Source organism: Lasiosphaeria miniovina (genome assembly GCF_030549165.1).
Source record: "Lasiosphaeria miniovina strain SMH2392-1A chromosome Unknown B0T26scaffold_3, whole genome shotgun sequence".
Classification (NCBI taxonomy): Eukaryota; Fungi; Ascomycota; class Sordariomycetes; order Sordariales; family Lasiosphaeriaceae; genus Lasiosphaeria; species Lasiosphaeria miniovina.
In genome coordinates this window covers 5,785,256-5,806,573 of record NW_026848222.1, presented here as the reverse complement: position 1 = coordinate 5,806,573, position 21,318 = coordinate 5,785,256, and the positions used below count along the sequence as shown (strand labels likewise).

Here is a 21,318-nt window from a genome sequence, read left to right as displayed (position 1 = left end):
CAACACGGAATAAAAGCCTCTTAAATGGTCGGCGGCACGCACCGGCGGCCGCACGCAGTGGTCAGAGGCGGCGGCGAGAGATTGTTGCTGGACGGCATTTCCTCATTGGTAATAGCAGCGGAGTAAAAAAAGGCCGGCCCTTGTGTGAAGAGAATGAATGGCCCAGTCTGAAAACTGGTGCCAGAGCGTGCAGTGCATGCCCTCTCGTGGAGCATTCTTCAGTCTGGAAACTGAAAGGCAGGCCCGCTAGTTCAGGGATCACAATTAATGATAAAAGGCTTGGTTTCTAAACGAAGGCTCGAAGAAAGAAAAGAAAACCCAGGAGCGATGCCGACCCCTGATCACTGTTAATCCAACCCAGAACCCAGGTCTACCGCCAATACTGCAAAAACATGCACAAAGGCGCCCGTATAATTTTGAGAATGGCTACTTGTTTGACTAGTATGTGCCCGAGACAACTGTCTAATTAACAGTGAGAACCCCTCCACTCCCGAAATGCCTCGTCCCATTTTCCGGCCGGAAGTTGATGTCCAACGCCGATATACACATGCTATTTTCCCCGTCCGTCCGTCCGTCCGTCCGTTCCTTACCGGGTACTTACTTACTTGACACCACCCACTACCCACCCACCCCTAAAAATGCCAGACGCACCAGTGTTGAAGATGCAGCAGCAGCAGCAGGAGAAAAAAGAGCATGGCTTCCATCTACCCATCCCGGGCACCATCTAAGGCTCGCCCCAGATCTCGTCGGCAATCTGGCGCACGAGCGCCAGCTTCTTCTTCTCGTCGTCCTCGGTCAGCGGGTACCCGGTCTCGTGGGTGCTGAAGCCGCACTGGGGGCTGATGGCGACGCGCTTGAGGGCCTCGTCGCGGGTCTGGCCGCTGCCGGCGGCGACGAAGTCGGCGGCGCTGTACACGCGGCGCTTGATCTCGTCCTTGTCCTCTAGGTCGCGCAGCTTGGTGCTGATGGCGCCGATGACGACGTGCTTGTCGCGCGGCAGGAACTTGAGGGGCTCGAAGCCGCCGGCCCGCGCCGTGTCGTACTCGAGGTAGAAGGTGTCGACCTTGAGGTCCGTGAACAGCTTCTGCGCAATGATGTCGTACGCGCCCTCGGCAAAGTGCCGCCCGCCGATGAAGTTGCCCCGGCACAGGTGCACCCCCGTGTGGAAGTCGGCTGGCAGCTTAGAGATGCTGTCGTTGTACAGCTTGATGTACGCGTCCAGCAGGTCGTCGACGCTACCGATGTTGTCGGTGTCCTCGGCCCACCCCTGGCGGAACTTGTCGGAGCAAAAGTCTGAAAAAAAAACTAACATTAACAATTTTCCTTTTTTTTAAAAAAAAAAAAAAAAAAAAAACTGAATGGGCCGTCGACTTACACGCCAGACCGGGGTCGTCAAACTGCACGTTGCGCAGGCCGGCCTCGTACAACATGGCCAGCTCGGCCTGGTAGACCTTGGCGACGTCGGCAAAGTACGCGGCGTCGTCGGCGTAGGCGTCCTTGGTGTAGGCGCGGCCCTGCTTGTAGCGCATGTGGAACCAGGCCGGGGTGATCATGGTGAGCTTGATGTTGGGCCAGTCGGTCTTGGGCACGGCGGCCTGGACGAGGCGCAGCTCATGCAAATTGGACACGGAGCGGGCGCGGTCGTGGGCCAGCTTGGCGCCGGCGATGACCGAGTCGCCCGGCATGACCTTGCGGTCCTTCTCGATCAGGCTGACCACGTCCGGGTGGTACAGCCGGAACATGGCCGCGTCGGCGTCCTGCAGCCGCACCGTGCCGACGAACTCGTCCCACATCAGCCCCCAGAACCGCGTGCGGTTGTACTCGCCGCTCGTCACCGCCTTGAGCCCCAGGTCCAGCTGCAGCTTGACAACGGCCGCGACCGCCTCCTTCTCGACCGCCGGCAGCCCCGCCTCTTCGGCGCTGATGCCCGTAGCCCGGATCGCCTCGCGCACCTCGAGCAGCTTCTCGGGCCGCAGGAGGGAACCCATGTGCTCGGCGCGGAAGGGCGGCATTTTGTCGGTGGGGAGGGGTTGTTTTGTTTACTGGTCGCTGTGGTGACGGGGTGACGCTATTCCGATGTGCTGACGGGCACTTTGTTTTCTTTTTTTCCTTTTTTTCCTTTTTTTTCTTCAATGCACGAGTTCCGATCAAATGGAAAGAAGAGACGAGACCAAAACGACACGCGCACGAGGGGAAAAGAGGGCCTCCTTCCCTTTAAAAGACCGACGACGCGACGACGGCCCTGACGAGCGGGGTTGCGTCGCTGCCCCTCCACACCCTCCATACTACCTATGGAAGGCAGCGCAGAGTCGCATCGTTACCCATCAGCTGGGTCGCTGGGCCGCTTCGGCAGTTCCATTTCCGCCAGACGCTCCCTCGACGGGGCCCGCAACCCCATTGCCAGCCGTCTTGGCGCTCCGCAACCCCCCCTCCCTGGGCACCCCGAGGAATGATCGACCAGCACGCCAAAAGGAGAGCAGTCCAATACGGCCAGCCGTGCGGGGTAGCACAGGCACTCTGGACCGTGCAGCTCGCAGCATGCAAATCTCTGTAGGGTGGAGCCCGGCGAGGGGTTTCTCCTCCGCTACTCAGTCGTTCGTTCCACATCTCACCTCGCCTGACGATGGTCCGAGAAGCGCTGGGTTGGTGGGCCCAGACGCGGGAGGGTCAATGGGATCAGTTCCTGACCCAATCGCTCCCCTTCGTACTTCTTGGCCCATGAGAGTTCAGTTGAATACAACGACCCAGGTAGGTTTTAGCCGGTCAAGACACCGGCCAGTATTTGTATCCCTCTCAATTAATTAGTGGCTATTTTAAGAGTCGAACAACGGTCTAAAGACGGACGGCCTTCGTCGTCCAACTTCCCCGTCAGTCACTTATCCGCTATCTAGTCTCGTCTACGGTCTGAACGGTGCATGGAACGCCCATCACAGATGTTGGAAAAGTTAAATGATAAGTCAAGTAACCAAAGAAAACAGAAAGTTTGAAGTTTCGATTCCAATACGAAGTCAGAAAAACCCCATTCTAAATTGGAGCAAGCTCAGCGCCTGCGCCTTCTCGAGTCATCTAACTCACAAGCGACCTACAGGCGCAACCCTGAACTGAACTCTCAAAACAGAGCGGACGTGTGAGAAATACATACCGCAGAGAGGGGCCGTGTTCCTATTCGATAATTATTTCGGTGCCCCTGTATAAATGGCGAAGAGAGTCGAGCACGTCTGAATTGCCGTTACGTCATCGGCGTGGTATATCGCCTTGTAGCAGTGCCAAATTGCGTGAGCTGTGGCGCTGTTAGGCAACCTAGAGCCAGTCATATTGAACATTTACAGCATCCCCCGGTAGAGGTTAGTCTAGGCGGTGGTGAACCGCGTAGCGGAATTAGCTTGTTCTCGGCGCTCTCCAGTATTTATTATCTTGACCTCGGCGCGCATGTTCTCCACCTCAGCAGCGTAGCTGTTCATGTAGAGCGCCGCCAAGGTGTGCTAGATGTTCTGGGCAGTACGAACATGTCGATGGCGGCGCCCAGCGCGATCAACGTTATGTGGTGGTCAGCTAGAAGTTTATTCGAGTTGCTCTGCTGATATGACATAGTTGGGGTGTTTTTCGGGCGCCGCAGTAGAGAGGTGTGTGCCACCCGGACATCCATCAGTCTTTGATGTCCTGAGAAAAATAATACCGAGAAATTCGAGATGGAGAGACCCTTCCAGTTGGAATTTGATGGGGTAAAGATGCGAAAGAAAAGAATCCGTGCAAAAATTCTGTTGCTTTCAGGTGAGTAAAGAGAGTAGTTTAATACCGAGCATAATCGTGAGAGTTCAAGTCAAATAAAGAGACGAACGATGTCCGATAAAGGTAGGTTGAGATATTACTCATGCAATTCATCTAACTAAACTTTGCCTGTAGAGCTGTTTCGCTACCTAATTAGTCTTCTAGGGTGCTGTAGTGCTGCCCTCGACTGTTCCGCTAAAGAGATTCTGGCGGTGGGTTTCGAACCCGGTGCAGCATTTGACTTGTATTTGCGGCAGTGGCTTTGACAATTAGACACCTCCGCCGCTTCGTCTTTGCCTAGTAGGTTAGGGTAAATTTTTTTGCCGAGCAGAAGCTCGAATGCTTTGTCCACTGCGGTGGCATTGGAATGTGATTTGTAGAGTTCTCGTAACGCGTCCTTGACTTTCAAGACCGTTTCCTTAGGTGGTGGGATGGGTTTGTTCTCGGGGCCGTGATTGGGGATTAAAGGTTGGCGTCTTGGTGGGTTGAGAACTTGAGTTGCGGGATGAGATAACGAGATTGTAATGAGACTTGGAAACAAGGAAAAGAGTGATGTAGAGAAAAGAAGGCAGATATCTCCAGCCTTTTGTGAGTCTAGAGGCCTTTATTTAAATAAATGAGCTCCGTACCTAGCGTGGGGTGTTGAGTAAGGGGGGGGGGTGCGGGTAGATCACCAATAGGGAAAGGGCGAGTATAGCGACTGACCGTTGATGACTAGCCCCTGTTGATCATTGACGCCTGTAGGGCCATCTCGTGTGGAAAAAAAGGTCGGGATGTTACACCGTATCTTGGCAGGCTGCTGGCGCGTTTACATGGCGAGAATTGGCCTGCGTGTTGATCCTTGCGGTCGTTGCCGTGGCCGGCTTGAGTCAGCACCACCTGCCCGGTCGATTTAGTAACCTATTTTGGCTTCGTGCCACAGTCAATTTTCAAGGTAACCGGGGTTATCTGTATACTCAAACAATTTTCTCTCGTCATTCGATCTAGGGCAGCAGCCCCTGTCGTAAAAGGTCAAGCCAAGAAACCTTCAGGGATTGGATTGCAAGCGTGCGTGTTGTCAGGCGTTCGGTTGGTATTTGGAGCGCATGGGATTGTGACTTGTTGCCGTCCCGGCTGGCGCACAGTTATCACCAATTAGCTGCTCCACGGCCCTAAAGGCACGGTTTGCTTCCATGAAGAAAATAAAACTCTTGGAAGGTGCGTACCGCTTCAACTCAGTACGTCGTTACCCACCTTTTCTCTTCATATCCTGCTGCTGATTGGTTCAACTGATAAGATTGGAGATGTCAGGCAACCCTAACCCTATGTCAGCGCATCTCACCACATGCTGCAAGGTGAGTTGCAAATATTCTCATATATCCGTCTATCAGGTCGCTCATATGTATCCACGATGCTTAGATCTAGCCCCTGCCCCCATATCTACATAAAAATATCAGATCCAGCCTCAGCCAGGCTTACTATGCACAAAAAATACATGCTACATACACAGCAGACATGCACCAATATCCACCACATCAGCCACCCCCAGATTTGAGCTCGATGTGAGATTCTTCTTCCATTAATTGTAGTCAGGAGGGTACTTCCGCTCGAGTGCCTGAGGATACGTCCAAAAGACAAGCAGGGCAAAAACTGGGTAGCTCGCTTTCCGCCACCGCGGCACATTTGGCCGGTGAATTCTTGTCATGTCGTACTCGCAAAAGAGAACGACATTGCCAAGGATGTTCAAAAGGCGGAAGAACCTTGTCAAGTTGGTCAGCGTCTACAAAAATTATATAGGAGCGCTTTATCACTCACATGTTAAGCCCGAACATGACCAGGGCTGCGATAGTGCTCCTGGGGACGGGATTTTCAGGAAAGTTGATGATGTCGGTGGAAATGTAGTAGACCGGAGGGATCCATAATGCGAGAATTGTCAGCTCCAAGAAGAGCGTCCAGTGGTACGTTTTCCGCCTGTTGCCCCTGAACACCAGAAACCCGAGGCAGACCCAGAGTAACAGGAAGGACGTCTTGGTTCGCACAATTAGAATCTAGACAGCACTTGAGAGGAAATACAACTGCCTGGCACACTCACCAGAGTCGGGGCAAACACCAAGACGGCGTCCCTGAAGTACCTAAACGCCAGAGCGGCACCGACAATGCCCAGGCTGAGCTGGAGCCAGCCGAGGACAAAGAAGAAGAACAAGGCATCGTTGTACGACTTGTAGCACGTGCGGTGGAACTGCTCGTTGCCGTAGGCAGCGCATTCGGTGATGGGAGTACCACACCAACGGCAGACCCAGACATTGTCGTAGTTGGCGAGGTCGATCTTCCTCCCGACGCGAATCGGGGGGTCACCGAGCTGCAGGGCGCAGTCGATGCAGCGGCTAGCCAGCGGGTAGCCGGGGTCTGACGAGCTGGATAGGAGCAGGCGCGAGCGGAACGGGTCATGTAGCAGACACGTCTTGCAATGGCCTAGCAGCTGCATCTGCAGTTGCATGGGGCCCATCAGCGTGCGGATCTGGCTCGGGCTGGCCAGCGCCCGGAGCTGCTTGCACGTGCGCCGAAGCCGCTCGATGTCGGCAAAGTTGAGCCGCCTCAAAATCATGAGCTGGAGTTCCGGGGGCAGCGTGAGCAGATGGAGCTGCTTCTTGGACGCTTGGGGCATGCTCAAGGACTTGTCGCCCGCCTCCCCCTTCTCGACGTCAGGCGCCTTGCCCTTGCCTTTGCGTGACCTGGGGTCATGATGGCTGGCGAAGGACGAGATGGAATTCCTGACCGTGTCGGGGAAGCCACCCCCAATGAGGCCATGGAGGAAGTTGCCAGTCGGAGGAGGTGAAGCATGAGCCTGTGGTGGAAGTTGAGGTAGAGGCGGCGGCGGCGGCGGCGGCGGTGGTGGTGGTGGTGAAGGGCCAGATTGATGGGGCGACGTTGGGGCTGTCGATGTCGCGCTGGTGATCCCTGTAGGCGGCTCCGCTTCAGCAGGGTCCATGCTCTCGTCCATTGCGGGGGTGGGTTCGCAAAGACAAGCCACGAGCCGGTCGGTCAACGGTGCACCGAACCATGCACAACCGCCGGTGAGTGTGTCACCAGAAAATAAGTCGCGTGTATTGAAAAGACCGTGGAAGGACCGACTTCTGGATGAGCAACGGTGGAACGATGTTAATTGCTAGCTGGTGGTCGGGTGTGCCGCACTCGCCCGTCTGCGTGGCGTCGTTGGCGCAGGTGAAACGGCCCTGGCAACAGTCCTAATCAGTTGCAGTTAGGGGCAAACTGGCGGGCGAACAGGCTGAGGCTGAGGTTAAGGGGGCTGCCGCCTGTGTCACGCGCTGGGCGTGCTGGGCGCGATGCCGTCGGGATTCGCTCGGCTGGCAGCCTTGAGAGTTAGCGACGGCGCTCTCAATCCGGAGATGAAACCAGGCTGGTAGTTGTAGTCCGCGTTGTGTCGCGGAAGACGAAGGGCGCCGCGGCGGTCATAACCTCCCAACTCTCGTCGGGCTACATGCATCGGTGGGACGCGGGGCGCTGGCACTCGCGCTGGCACTGGCAGAGGCAAAAGGTAGAGACCCGAGGCAGGCGCGGGGCGCGCTTCATGCGACGGACAGGATGGGGGCGGCCGCCATGTCAAGTCAGCTGGGTTCCATTCTGTTTGGCCATCCAGCCCACAAGGTTCAGGCACAACCGGCTGGGGCAGCGCGGAAATGCTCCGAGCCTAAATCTGTTAGGACATGACCTCGATTGGCGGGGCGTTTTGGCCACTCTCGCTAGCTACTGCGGGGCACTGACAGGTTTCTCTGTAACACGCGAGGCAAGGCTCAGGCCGCGGGGAAAGCCTTCCGGTTCTTTCCATTCAACCAAAGCACCACACCAGTGACACCACACCACATACGGTCAGGTTAGGTAAACAGCTTCCGACTTCAATATCTCCCCATCAAAATCGAGCTTCCGTGACATTGGGCTTCAACCTTTTCAGCTGCTTCTGCGGTCCCAAGCAAGGCTTCCACGTTCGCCTCAGGCTCGCGGCTCAACACTGCTTCAGACCACCGCCTCTGCGTTTTTCTTCAGCGTCTCTTTTGGCCTTCGTGCCTGCCTTCCCACCAATGGATACCTTAGGAACGGCCGTTTGATATTGCAAAGGCGTCGCACCGCCCTGTGTGCCTCGCCGTGCAAGCCAGTATTGCTTCTTGGTCGGTTTTCCAGCAGTGCATACCAATGTGCAGCCTTGTACAGACAGTAGTACTCTTTGACCTGCATTGAGTAGAGGCTCACTGCCGTGTTTGCTCTGCCGATCTTCTGTCAGGTGTGCCACTGCCAGCCTTTTTTGGCCCTTTTCCACCAGCAGCACGCAGATCATTCATTGGACAAACTCACCTCAGCCCGATATGCACCTTTTCTACCTAGGTAGTATCTGGGCAGCGCGATCTTTACTGACGTTTGAGGGGCTTCCATGAACCATCATGAACCATTTCACTGCTGGGTAAACAGGACGGGCAAAAACAAGCATCGTTCATTATCGAGCCTCTAATGGTTACACAAACGACCTACCCAAGGTAGTTTACCGTACTGTCACTGCCATCACCGCTGCTGCCCATGCTGTGCTGCGTCTGCGACGTATAGCCGTCGTACTCTGTGTCTTCCGTCACAGCGTGATAGCCATGCGGGAAATAGCCCCGGTTCATGGCCTCTGGCAGGCTCGGATTTGGCATCTGCACCGGCAGACGTAGCGGGAGCTCACTAGGCGGAGACATCAGCGGCACGTTCTGATCGGGATAGCTGCTCACGGGCATGCCCGGGTAGTGGACGTGCGGGTGTGCGTGGCGGTGCCCCCCGTAGCCGTCGGAAGCCTGCTGTTGTTGCTGGTGGTGCTGCTGGTGGTAGAATATGTCGTCGGCATAGGCGTTGTTGTGGTTGTTGCCGCCTCGTGGGGTCATGTCGTTGTGGTATTGAGCCCCGAAGCCGCTGACCCCGGAATCCGTCAATGCCATCCGGTGATGGTGCAGCCCACTTCCTTCCTGGACAAGCCCAGGCCCAGGGGCCGGCGCCGGCATCACGTTGACAGGGCCCATGTGGGGCCCACGCCGCCGGTAGCGGCAGCAACCATAGCGTCGCCTCCCATCGATACCGGATACTCCACGCCGCTTGCTGGTGCTTGCATGAGCGACTGGCCAATCTTGACCCAGGACCCGTTACTGTTGGTGTCTAAGGACGACGAGAGGCTGCTGCCGTTGCTCGGGCTGCCGCCGCCCTGCTTCTTGGGGATGTTGCGCGGGAGCGTGAGGTACCGCTGGTCTTCCGGGCTTGCTGTTGCTGCTTGCTTGCTGGTTGCCGGACCCCGCTTGCGTCTCGGCTGGCCAGAGAGATTATTGGTCTTGGCTCGGCACTTGTCAAAGACGTGCTCGATATGTTCATTGCACACGGCGATGCGCCGCTCAACAGAGTCCCTCACGTCCCCGTCGTCTTCCAAGCATCTCATTTCCTCTTGCTGCATCCGACGCCTCAATTCTTCTTTGTTGAGGTCGTCCTGAAACTCGAACCACACTTCGTCAAGCTCGATCGGGGGCACAAATTCTAGAGCAACTCGTCAGCATACTGACAGAATCTCGAGATCAGGAAAAGGGGCGCCTGAAACATACCAGGGTCCAACGGGTCAAGGTCGAGCGGGAACAGGGTGCGCAAGAGGCTGTCCCATGTGTCAATCTTCGAGTTTGCCTTGCGGCCGTTGAGCAGGTCCTCGATCCGCGACGTGATGCCGCTCTCGGGGTCCGGACTCGGCGGTACTTCCTGGGGCGTGCAGATCTCATTGTTGGGCACTGCCAGGTGGTCCTCGTAAGCCTCCTTTGTTTTCATGTCCTGCTTACACCGCGGGCACGCGAAGACAGAGGCGCTTCTCGGCTTATGGAAGTTCTTGACGTGGCGTCTGTTCCGGGTTAGCGGTTGGGAACCCACCCTCTGCCGTCCGAATCACGGCTGGGAGAGACGACTTACTTGAGCTGAGAGATGTCGGGAAAGGACTGCACAGCGCAGCTCTGGTGGTCTCGGACATTGAACCTGACGGGGTTCCTCTTGCGGAACGGGCAGCTCAGGTTTTGGTCCTGAGGCTCCGACATCAGCTTGGGCTTCTTGCCGCCGGGACCCCCGCCACCGCCCGGGCCGTTGCCATCGCTAGACCCGTTGTTGTTCGGGTCGTTGTCGCCATTGTCTAGAGGCCTCTTCTGGCCGCCGTTGCCGTTGCCAGTGTCCTGCTTGTTGCTACGGCCTGCACCTGCGCCGGCATCGCCACCAGCCCCGAAATATCGGGTGGTCGTCGAGCCAGTGTCTCCCGGAGAAGCCTCGTGGACGAAATCCCCAGGGTTAGGCAGAGCGCTAGCGGGAACCACGTGCGAGAGCTCGTCCAGACAGTAGCTGACCGACTTGTACGCCTCGGCAGCCGCGCCCGTGTGGTCCAGGTCCTTGAGCTCGACGCCGAAGACGTCGCGCAGGAGCCTGTCGCAGACGTCTTGGACCAGTCGGTCGCGCGGCTCCAGACGCAGCACGGCGTCGTCTTCGACCATGGAGTCGGACGTGTCGTCGTCCGGGATCCAGTTCTGTTCCTCTCTGGGGGACTTGCAGGCTGGAGTGTCCCTCGCGTGTGGATTGTTCGGTCTGGTATCGACAGGTGTTATGCCGCCGTCGTCGTCGTCATTGTCGTCCATTGGCGCCAGGGGCTCATCAGCGATGGATCCGACCCGGCTCAACATGGCCATGTCTGGAGCCTCGACTTTGACGGCGGTGTCCTGTTCTGCCTGCAGCTCAGGGCTGGTCGGGGGGCTGAGCGAACGCCCAGAGTCGTTGTCAGCTATTCCGAGGTTCGTGTTGTGTCCGGGGTGGGCGGCTGCCAATCCGGAATACGGTGCGGCTGACTGGTTGGATCCCCTCCGAGAACCAGGGGCCGAACCCGTGTGAGACAGGCTCAGGCCTGGGTGTCTCCCAAAGCTTCCCCTGTGGGAGACTGGGGTCATGGTTAAGTCCTGGAGCCGGCGGGGCCTGGGTGTCGGTGTGAATATGGGCGTCGGCGTGTTGTTTAGGGGTGGGAGAACCTGGAAGGGTGAGCTCTTGTCTAGGTCCGTCAAGGCGATCGACAACGCCCGGGATGGTCCTGTCCGGTAATAGAAGCTGGAGTGGCGACTAGATGACGGGCTTGCGTAATCGACGATGGTGGGTTCGTCATGGAAAGTGGCTGCGACGGGACTAGACGGTTCCGTGATGCTGGACGCGGTCGACATGGACGAGATGGTGTCGGTACGCCCTTGGAAAGCGCTCCTCCAGCTGCTGTCGGAGTCTTGTCTGTCGACATGCTGGGTCGGCACGGCGTCCTTTTCTCTTCTGGCGACGACACCGCGATGCTGTATGTCGACTGGCGCCGGCTTGTTTGAAGAGGCCATCAACGGGGCTTCCGCATGCTGCCCCGCAGTGTCGGCCGAGGCCGGCATAGTGGGGTCCATGGAGACGATTGAACTGGTGCGAAGGCAGTCTGCCTCGTTCTACAACGTATCGAGTGGTGGTTCTCGTGGTTCTGGTCCCGTCGGTATCCGCAACAGAAGAGACCTAAGGTCGAGAATAAGAGGTTGCCCGTTCTCACCTGTTACAGATGGAAGGACGAGGGCTATTGGGCCCCGTTAAATCGAAACGTACGGCAGGGCGCGACCCAGCCTTGCTTATCATTGAAGGCTCTCGGCTTGGTAATTTTGGTCACCACTGCAAACACGAAACATCAAGGGGAAATGGGTGTATAAGCCCTGCCGCAACGCAGGAAGAGCCAGCTCAGACGAGCCGGTTTATTTGACTTCGGCCCGTTATTATTAATATTAACTATTTCATGGCCATTGGATTCGGAATGACTAGTTCTGGGATGCGTCAACTGGGGCACACCCATCTCTTTACAGCGACTGACCGACAGGCCACCTGCCTGGCCGACTCCTGAAGTAGGTGGGCGGCGGTGCCTTGGCAGCTGGGCAAGGCGGAGTCGGAGCAGGTCGGCGTTCATATTGGCGGGCGCAGGCGGCCTCATGCAAGCCATTGAGGCACGCAGGTGCGCCATTGGCTCGAACCAGGCACAGACTGGCTAGATTCAATCCGAACCCCCCATCTCCAACCAAAGCTAGCCCTGCAACTGCTGTCCCGTCATCATTCATCAGGCTCTCAAACACAACTGTCGCAACAACAGGAACAGGCCCGCCCAAGCTCGGCGGGTTTGTATTGTACGGCAGCCTCGCGTCGCATAACCTGTTCTCGTTCTCCAAAATTGCCACCTCGGTCAAGTATTGAGGTTCGGAGCCGGGCTTGTCGCCTTGCGCGAGGCATTCTTCCTTTCTCCCCTCTTTGGAGTTTGCGCGCGTTGACAATAAGCGTTTGTCGTTACCTGAGCGATTTTGGAGGCTCAACAAACATCCCACAGCCACTATGTACGGAATACGCACATGAGAACGCCTTAAGAAGATCATTCTAGCCACAGCTGATTTACCAGAACTAGTCTTAAGGTCGTCGCATTGCTCATTGTAGTCTTAAGGTCGTCGCACTGCTCATTGCTGACGTCTACTCGTTATTTTTTCTTCAATTTCTTTAGCTTGTTTTTGATGTTATCCCGATTCCCCTTGATCGGTTTACACTTGATCCTCGCACTGTCTCCTCTTTCATCCTTCAACGAATCCCGATATCCCACCAGCCTTGCCTAACCTTCTCAACAGGCTGCCGTCATCCCATCATTTGCTCTCCCAACTCTGCCAAGCATTTATATTATCACGGATAGTTCCGCACTTCTCGTCGTTGTCAACAGTGTCGCTAGCTTGGCACCGCCAGCGAGAGCGTCAAACTAGGCACTTTACTCCCCCTCTCAATGACTCTTCCTACAATTGCTTTGGTGTGCACTGCGCCCCGTTCCCAATCTTTATCGCGCTCTAGAGTCGATGGCTTTAGGCGCTGCTTTTGTACTCCCTTCGGTATTGACTCAAGTTCCTTGCCATTTTCTGCCGCCCACACTCTGTCAGGTGACTTGACACACCGGTATCCTGGTCTTTCTCATTGGCGACGAAAACGCGCGCACTCGTTATTCTCGATATGAGCACGGCCCTCTGTATTTCTCTTTCTCTCTTTTTGCAGTCCACATAACAGACTACTCTTTCCAAGTTCACATCAGTATCCAATTCACGCAATGGCATACGCATGCGGGGCGAGGTTGAGCTTCTGGCCCCGAATATAGATTCGAAAGGCATACAGTCACAGATTGACAGCGGCCCCAGTCTGAACGAGGACCGGGCTGCTGCGTGGGAATGGAGGTGCTGACCATAATGAATCATACCCAAATAAGTCACCGCACTCTTGGTACCTTGGGTAAGAATGATGGGAGTGCGTTTAGGTAGAAAGACAACTGAAGAGTACAGTACAGCACAGCGGAGTCGGTGTGCACTGTTCTATCGCTTGCTAGAATGTTGGAAATGTCATAAAAGGAAGGCAAAACAAAATTACGATCCAACATCCTCACTAGAGAAAGTATTCGGGTCTTACATAATTTTAGAAAAATATAACCATTTCCGTACCTCAAGGTGACTGTTAACAAGCATGGTCTGCTCGATCGCACTGTGGATTCCGTAATTGTTAGGTTCGCAGCGGGCCACGCCACAGTGGGCTTGAAACCATGACAGACCGCGTGGGCGGTGCTTTGGCCGTGACGCCACAGCGAACACTGACACGGTTGTGGGGCTGGAGCGACAACCTCAGCTTTGAAGTCTGGCCTCCATCTTGAATCCCAGAGCAACTTCTTCAGTCCATTTTGGCCACTGCACACACGCTCGGGGACGGTGCAAACTGGCTTGTACTATGGTCGGCCATCTGATTCCCACGTCTTCTCACCTTTTTCGTCCCCCCTGACGAGCTAGAGAGGTGAGCACAAGGCAGGCACGTCCGTCGGGCGCAGGCAGCAGAGCGCCAGACTGCCGCCCGCCTTAGGCCTTGCCGCTGTCGCTGTCGCTGTCGAGGCAATCTCCCCCGCCAATTCTTCAGCTTGCCGCCTCTGCGCCGTCATTAACGAACAGCGGGCAACTGGACTGAGCTTATTCCCTCCTCCGTCCATTTCGAGAGAAGAAGCGATTCAATTACCCTACGATGTGACGGCGCTTTGCACTGTCCGCGCGGGCCTGTCCTTCTGTCCGTCTTCTCGGCTGGCTGCGCGGCGCCTTCCATCTCCTCGAACTGGACAGTTGGCCCGTGCGCACGCTCCTTCCACTGATGGGCCTAACTGTGAGCTCACCGCGGGCGGCCTGGAACGGGACCTTGGGTGTGTCAACAAGAATTGCAGGCGCGGCAAATCAGAACCCAAAGGCTCGCTTAACGGGGGAACGCCAGCTCTGCGGGAACAACAAACAGAAACCTCCATCATCGCCGCCCCTCTGAATTTTCGACCCGTCAACAACGAAAAACATCGCGATCCAAGATTGTCGCAAATTCATCCACAGTCTCGGTCCCATCGCCGCAGCCCGCGTCCGTCGCAATCTGGACTTTTACTGCGATTATCCCACGCGCTCAAATTCTTGTACGCCTTTTTAACCCTCGGAAAGGAAAAAACTAATTCGCCCCAACCACCCCGCGCATCCCTCCTCGGAACGCAGAAATGGCTGGCGGAAAGGGCAAGTCGTCGGGCGGAAAGAGTTCAGGAGGAAAGACGTCTGGAGCCGACGGTCCCAAGAAACAGCAGAGCCACTCTGCCCGCGCTGGTCTGCAGGTATGTTATGTCGCGTCATTGCTGCGATGCGCCGGCTGTTGTTGCTTCCATGTTTTGCTCGTCCATTTTTGCCCTCCTGCCCATCGCATCACGCCCACCCGAAAGCAACTTCCAGCCACGCGCCCGTCCTGCATTCCCGAGCTACACTCGCACACGCCCACCGAAACGACGGCCTAGCCCCCATATCAGCCATATCCTGTCGCGCGCCATCCTCTGCGACTCGCTATTTGTTTGATGCATCGACCTTTGATATCAAACTCGATATTCTCTCGACAGAAACCCCACGATTACCTGCCCCGAGGGCCGCCTGCGCGACGCCATTTCTTTGTCCCTGCTTTCGCCCCTTCGGTCGCGTGCATGCCTACGGTGCTGACTTTTTTTCTCTGCAGTTCCCTTGCGGCCGTGTCAAGCGTTTCCTCAAGCAAAACACGCAAAACAAAATGCGCGTTGGCGCCAAGGCTGCTGTTTACGTTACCGCTGTTCTGGAATACCTCACAGCCGAAGTGCTCGAACTTGCAGGCGTAAGTGCCCCCCTCGTTGGCTGCAGCGGATCCTGGTAGAGCCTTCCCTTGGCCTTTGCTGCCAGCGCCCACTGCGCCATCTCTCGTCACCCCTATGACTAACCTGGCTGTGCCCCAACAGAATGCGGCAAAGGATCTGAAGGTGAAGCGCATCACGCCACGCCATCTGCAACTCGCCATCCGTGGTGACGAGGAACTCGACACGTTGATCCGGGCCACGATCGCCTTCGGAGGCGTCCTACCTCACATCAACCGCGCGCTCCTCCTCAAGGTTGAACAGAAAAAGAAGGCCAAGGCCGCCGAGGCATAGAGGGTCGGCCCACTTGCAAACAAGACGTGATGTGCACGGTTTCAAAAGATACCCGTCGAGTATTCGAACTCAACCCCCGCCGAACCACCGACGAGATCCCTTTGCACGCGATATATGTGGTGGGAATGATGGAGTAGGTAGGGGATTTTATTTTGCGAGTTACGCTGTTGTCTCTGGGGGACTCTCTTATTTATTTCCCTTCTTTTATGTCGGAGCTCTTACTCGTGAGTTGGGTTCCCGTCGAGGCCCTGGTTTGTGGAAGGCGGCTGCTTATGGGCGCCGCGACGCGCGGGATGGCGGCATGGCGCCGGGTCGCAGGTGCCGGTCTCTGGCCGAGAGACGGCAGAGCTAGTAGTGCTTGAAGGGGCACCCCGCCGTGGTGGCTCCGACATCTGTACCAACACGACTTCTGATATTTAAGGGCACGCCGGGGACACGGGTCTGCCGGCTGGTGGGTTAGGTAGGATAGGTTTGTTAGGTAGCTGGAATACTAGGTGATTGAGATCTGGTTGACTCTGACGGCGTGTTCCTGTCTTTGTTGTGCGTAAAGTGCTCTGCCCTGTTCCGCTACGGCGGTATCATAAACTGTGTACCAAACAAGTATATACACCATAGGGTTCCTGCAGAACTAGGCTTTGCTTTGCTTCTGCGCCGGGCACTGAGGGCAAATGATGAGTTTGGTGGTTTTCAGGAATGAGTCAAAATATTACGCCGACGTTCATCTTAACTTCACACGCTAAGTACGAGGTGCCTAGTGAGGGAGAAAAAGATCGCGCAAGTTCCAACTATGTCATTCGATCTATCGCATTATTATTATACATCCAATCCATGCACCTGCACAGCAAGTAAGGCAAGCGGCCCTGCCCTGCCCTAGCCCTTTCCCCCATAAAGCGCCTCCATTCTCGTCTTCGCGTCCTCGTCTTGGGTTTCGTCGGCACCTGTATTGCGCAACGCAACTCATATTCTGCAGTGCCATCCAAGCCCCAGATCTAGGCTAGGCACACAGTCCATTCCAGCTGTTTTCTTTATCCGCCAAAGCAAAAGAAATACAAACGGACGGAGCACAACGGTCGTCTTCGAGCCGCTTCCGGGCCGCTACCGACGCAATCCCTTACTTACTCCTTGCCAGTTGCCCCTAATTAACCAGCCCAAATCCCGTTCGACATGCGCTCTTAGATAATTCAGATCCGGCGTGGAGGATATGCTCTTCCCTCCATGTCCTAGTCGTCGCCGCTGTCACTGCTGCTGCTGCTACTGCTACTGCTACTATCACCGTCATCAAACCAGGAAACCGACCCCGGCCGCGGCGGCGACGCCAGGGCATACGGCATATTGTCGTCGCACTTGCTGCCCTCCGTTGGTTCTGAGCACTGCGACGCCGCAACGGCCGTGCCGAGAAGGTCGTATTCCAAGACCGAAACGTCGCTCTCCTCCTCCCCCGCCACCACGCTGACGCAGTACAGCCCGTAAATGGCCTCCAGCTGGTCCAGCTCGTCCTGGTCCAGCTCCAGCTCCGTGTCGTAGTTCGAGGGGCCGGCGGGGGACAGTTCGTCGTCGGCGTCGCTATGAGACAAAGGCACGACGACGGCGGCGCGTCTCCGACGGATCTGCGCAGATTTATTTTTTTTGGGTGATGATGTTGACGAGACTAGCACGGCGTGCCGGCCATTGCCGACGGCGCGCGCGCGCCCCTGTATGCACGCGCGGTACACAGCGTGGCGGCACTCGGCCGGGAAGTCGCAGTGCGTCCAGCAGTTGTGCTCGTCGCGCACGTACATCTTCTCCTTGGCACGCTCGACGCGCGCCGCCTCGCTGCCTGCCACGGGCTCCCATGCCATGGCGATGGTGGTGTCGCTGCCGCCGTCCAACGAGCCGCCGTCGTAGGCCGCCGTGCTGCTGCTGTCGGCGGGCACGTACTCGAACTTTGCATATGCTTCCATGGCGCTGCTGGAGCCTACACGCCGGCGCTTTCGGCCGGTTTCTGCTGCTACTGATGATGCCTTTGAGGGGGCTTTCGCTGTAATGTCGCTTGTGGCGGTGGCGGCGGCAATGGCCGTGGTGCGGCGAAAGGCGCCCCAGGCAGCCCAGGCCGTGTAGTCGAACTCGGATCTGCAGGGGCCGGCGGAGCTGCGGCGGTGTTTCTTCGTCTTGACCCCCAAGCTGGAGCCCGACATCCTGCAGAACTCGTGGTTGCACTCGAGGCAGCGGCGGGTGCATGATACCCGGTAGAGGATGAGGCAGCGATGGCATCGCCATAGCCACGGGTACGGCTCCTCGGGCGGCGGTGGCTGCGATGTGGGTGGTGATTGCGGCACTGTGAAAACTCGGGCTGCTGTGAACTTGGCGCGGGGCGAGTAGGGGCTGGGGGGGACGGTCAGACTGAAGCGCTTTCTGGCCGGCGACACGGGCGTCATAGCCGCGCCCGCTGGCTTAGTAGGGTTGGTCGGCGTCGCGGCTGTGTTGGGCGGCGTCGGCGCCCGCGAGGGGAGCACGATGCTAGTTCCATCGGTGAGGGCCAGCCGCGGCGGCTTGCCCTTGGACCCAGCTCTGGGAAGCATCTCCTGGGCTCGGATCTCTGTTTCGACGACTTGCGAAATTCAAATAGCGACTAGTCGAGTCCTTCTGGCCGCGATGAGCGCTTACGTCGGTTCAGTCTGATCCTGCTGAATATAGTGCCGAGTGAAGAAGAAATAAGTCTCGCGAGAGTTACTAAATCGAGAGGTAACTATGATATGAAAAATTAGATGTGATCTGTTCCTCAAGGCCAGTTTGCAAAGGTGAGACAAGTGAATTGCAACGAAAAGTGAGAACAGAAGATAAGTAATAACCAATAAGCAAGACAATAAGGTATTGATGAATCTGCTTCGAAGAAGGCAGGCAAAGGACACAAGGTCGTTTGAAAAGTTGAAGAAAAGAATCTCGCAACAATAGCGGCGACAACAAGAGCAGAGCAGGGGGGGCAGGTTATTATTTGAAAGGCGGGAAAAGAGACAATCATCTGGTTCAGATCGGCAAGACCCAAGAACCCTGCCGGCCGCTGGAAGAAGCACGCTCAAAATAGTAAAGCGGACGGCTCAAACGCTGGTGGCGGTGACACTCGGTGCAAGAGCACAAAGCCTCTTTCCTAGATAAGCACTCTGACGTGTGAGTGAAGGCTCCTCCAGGTCCGGCCCGTGCTAATTTGAGCACCCAGTCCCGCTCGATGTAGGACTTGTTCTTTGTTCAGCAGCTGTTCCCGTGCCCCTTGCGTGTTGATTCGAGGCAGTATTTGCGGGAAGCAAGTAGGCCGTGGACAAAGGACTAGCGTGATGCTGTTTATACTTGCGGCACCAAGCACCGGTCTGATCTCTTTGAACTGCGCGAGAATAAAGGCACGGTTAGAAGTGGCAAAGGAGCGATTAGACAGGTACTAGAATCAAAGACACCGCAAAGCGTAAACCAATAGACATCTAACTTGCCGCTAATCCGTTGACATCTGGCTTGAAGACATGAATCGACCCGTGCCTCATGCGCGAACTATTTTACCAGCTCCGTCTGCGGGGAGGGACAAGCGGCCGAAGCGATGAAGTCAGCCAATTTGCATCAGCCTAGACTAGGGCTAATCCCACACGTTATATGATACATCTAAATATATGCTCTACGTAAGTCGACGTAGCTAGGCTGCGGAAATAGATTAATGATCTGCCCGTTGCGGCGTTCTCTACTCGTCGACAAACAAGACCAAGTGTGTCATAGACGCTGGAGTTGTGCCGGACCATATCGAAAGCTGGTTTTCAAATTCCTCAACAGCAGCTTGGATTTTCGTCTCACATTCGCGGAGCTTGTCGGCAACTAGGGTGGTGTTCTAGGATTCCCAGCTCTGACTGGGTCTGAAATAGTCCTGCAACTCCTGGAGCACTGCCTCGCTGTATGTAGCGACTTATTTCTGCCCGGATTCGTAAACTTTCTCTTCCATTATATGCCGCCGAGAAGAATCGGGACCGAGAAGCCGGAAATAGGAAACGTCTCTGCAGACAATTAGGCGATGCGTCACAAATGGCCAGCGGCGACCAAAGGTGAAGCCTAACTAAGCGCCCTGGCCCACGCCAATCCAAACGCCCAGTGCTGGCAATAGCAAGTGACCCGTCAACTTGAGAGTTCCGGGGTCATGCATGAAAGAGTTCATGGCGCCGGCCAGTTGGTCGAGCATGTGGTCAGGAATTATTCCCGTGCCGTCCGGATGTCGTGTGCCGTATGGGTATAACATGGGGTCTAGGTGTTCCGTGCTGCACATGCACTGGTTCGGAAGGTCGTAGACGCAGCAGAGCAGGACACAATAGCCGGCGTCGTGGAGGCAATCTGTGAGGGGACGCAGTTTCTCGAGATCGAAAAAATCTCCATTTTTTTCGTCATCGTGCCTGCATAGCGTTGCCTGGGACATCAATGTAGTAGGCCGATGGATCTCACGTCTGTAGCTGATACAGAACCAGAGGTGAAGCCTTGAGGGGAAACCCATCGCCCGTCCGTCCAAACAGTATTGGGGATGTCATTGGTCTTCGGATTGGGATCCGCTTGAAATAAGGTCGTGTCTAATCCGATTGACATGGTTAATATTATAGAATATGGGGTAAGATGAGCGTGTGATGGCCACGAGATTGTGAAGAAGCGTCGTTGGCATTGAATGAAGAGTTAGAGAAGGGGGGATGGTTCGCAAAGCCCCAATGTCTTTTTGGCCCCGGGAGGAAGCAACGGTTCCTCCCACACGACCAACTTCGTCCCATGGGCATGGGAAACGAGAGTTGGCCAACACTTGTCAGGCTCGGAAGGAGCCGGCAACGATCATGGAGTCGGGTTGACGTAGCAGGCTTCGTCGCGTGGTTCAATACGCCTTCCAGGTTAATGAGTACTTTGCGCAACCGATCCCCCGAGTATCGGCAAACCACTGCTTCTCCGAGAGCCGGCTTCCATTGTTAGTACGGAAATTGATGTAAGAGAAAAGGAAGCTCGCAAATTTGCAAGAGAGAACAGAAGCCGTTGCCACTTGGATCCTGGGTACCATTATTGAGGCAGATTGATTTTACATCACCTGGGAAAGGTGCGAAACGTCCCGCCCCGTCACTAGACTTCTAGTGGTGGCAATAACATGGAGCTTATGCTGATGTCGCCTTCCAGGGTCAATATTGGACGCGGGTGCCAATCCAGCGTGGCAGCAACCTGGAAGATGAGATCATGAGGGAAGGTGTTGCGGAATATTCCGTAATAAAATGCGGCCAGCTAGCTAGCCAGCCAGCCAGCTAGCTAGGGAGCTAGGGAACTAGCCGGCCGGCCGGCCGGCCGCAGCTCACGCAGCCGAGTGGAGCTGGGCTCCTTCAAATAACAAAAAGCACGTCAGGACCTCACCACCCCCGCGATTAGCGATTTGCGAACCGTGGCAGCCCCTTTTCTGTCTCGTATCAACGTCCAAGTTTAATTAGCAAACGTGCCCAGCTTCCCACGCAGTTTCTCGCCAAAAAAGAGGCTTCGAAAAAACGGGCAGCAAAGACGCGCAAAGTCTCAGAGCGCCTTCGCCGTGTAACAAATCCGGTCGTCGACAGTGCCGTGATTACCAGACTGCAGCCCAGGCATATCCATCGAGCTGCATGCACATCGTGGGTGGCACAGAAGATGCGCCATGAACTGTGAATGGAAGTTCCATCGTGGCCTGGGCAGGGAAGGTTGCACGGGAGCGCGACCGTATTTGAAGCCTTTCCACTGTTCCAGCCTGTGTCCAGTTTTGAGAGCTTCAAACTGTAACTTTGAGCTTTTCATCGGTTACCTGGGCGGGGTTCCTGGCTGAGCCGGTAACCAAACGATTCGACGCCTGCTAATGTTAAAATTGGAGGTTGGCCGGCCCATAGGACAGGAACGATTCGCGTGGCGTGCACAGCGTCGGTTTTTGTCCGCGGTCTGGGCCAATGGAGCCACGCAGAGCCAGAGGCCTTAATTCAGGCGGTGCAACTTCGAGGTCTTCC

At 56.1% G+C, this 21,318-nt stretch overlaps 5 protein-coding genes across 5 annotated transcripts; 1 reads left to right on the top strand and 4 right to left on the bottom strand.

Moving 5' to 3' along the window:
• Positions 1 to 299: 299 nt before the first annotated feature.
• B0T26DRAFT_852906 (uncharacterized protein) lies at positions 300 to 2,436 on the bottom strand. Its single transcript, XM_060447656.1, has 2 exons — positions 1,376 to 2,436; positions 300 to 1,293 (listed from the first exon to the last, which is right to left on the bottom strand). The coding sequence occupies exons 1-2, from the start codon at positions 2,010 to 2,012 to the stop codon at positions 725 to 727; spliced, it is 1,206 nt and encodes a 401-aa protein (XP_060299249.1). The 5' UTR covers positions 2,013 to 2,436; the 3' UTR covers positions 300 to 724.
• A 2,890-nt stretch (positions 2,437 to 5,326) lies between these two features.
• On the bottom strand, positions 5,327 to 6,412 carry B0T26DRAFT_641452 (uncharacterized protein; the record flags this gene model as incomplete). The annotated part of the gene is made up of 3 exons (XM_060437343.1): positions 5,327 to 5,507; positions 5,563 to 5,774; positions 5,840 to 6,412. The coding sequence occupies 3 exons, from the start codon at positions 6,410 to 6,412 to the stop codon at positions 5,327 to 5,329; spliced, it is 966 nt and encodes a 321-aa protein (XP_060299248.1).
• Positions 6,413 to 6,996: 584 nt separating this feature from the next.
• Positions 6,997 to 11,213, bottom strand: B0T26DRAFT_750602 (uncharacterized protein; the record flags this gene model as incomplete). Its single annotated transcript, XM_060445245.1, has 5 exons — positions 6,997 to 7,112; positions 8,309 to 8,703; positions 8,796 to 9,312; positions 9,378 to 9,661; positions 9,730 to 11,213. 5 exons carry the CDS (start codon positions 11,211 to 11,213, stop codon positions 6,997 to 6,999), a joined length of 2,796 nt encoding a protein of 931 aa, XP_060299247.1.
• Positions 11,214 to 14,386: 3,173 nt separating this feature from the next.
• On the top strand, positions 14,387 to 15,322 carry B0T26DRAFT_597423 (histone-fold-containing protein; the record flags this gene model as incomplete). The annotated part of the gene is made up of 3 exons (XM_060435648.1): positions 14,387 to 14,497; positions 14,887 to 15,018; positions 15,140 to 15,322. Coding segments are annotated over 3 exons (426 nt in total), but the record flags the coding sequence as incomplete, so codon positions are not given.
• Positions 15,323 to 17,019: 1,697 nt separating this feature from the next.
• On the bottom strand, positions 17,020 to 17,613 carry B0T26DRAFT_603211 (uncharacterized protein; the record flags this gene model as incomplete). Its single annotated transcript, XM_060435780.1, has 2 exons — positions 17,020 to 17,244; positions 17,320 to 17,613. Coding segments are annotated over 2 exons (519 nt in total), but the record flags the coding sequence as incomplete, so codon positions are not given.
• Between the last annotated feature and the right edge of the window lie 3,705 nt (positions 17,614 to 21,318).

Bases quoted from the DNA above. Each gene is read 5' to 3' on its own strand.
- B0T26DRAFT_852906 (XM_060447656.1), bottom strand. From the start codon at position 2,012: ATGCCGCCCTTCCGCGCCGAGCACATGGGTTCCCTCCTGCGGCCCGAG. The intron at 1,294-1,375 runs GTAAGTCGACGG...TTTTTTTTTCAG, and splicing joins TGACGACCCCGGTCTGGCGT to ACTTTTGCTCCGACAAGTTC.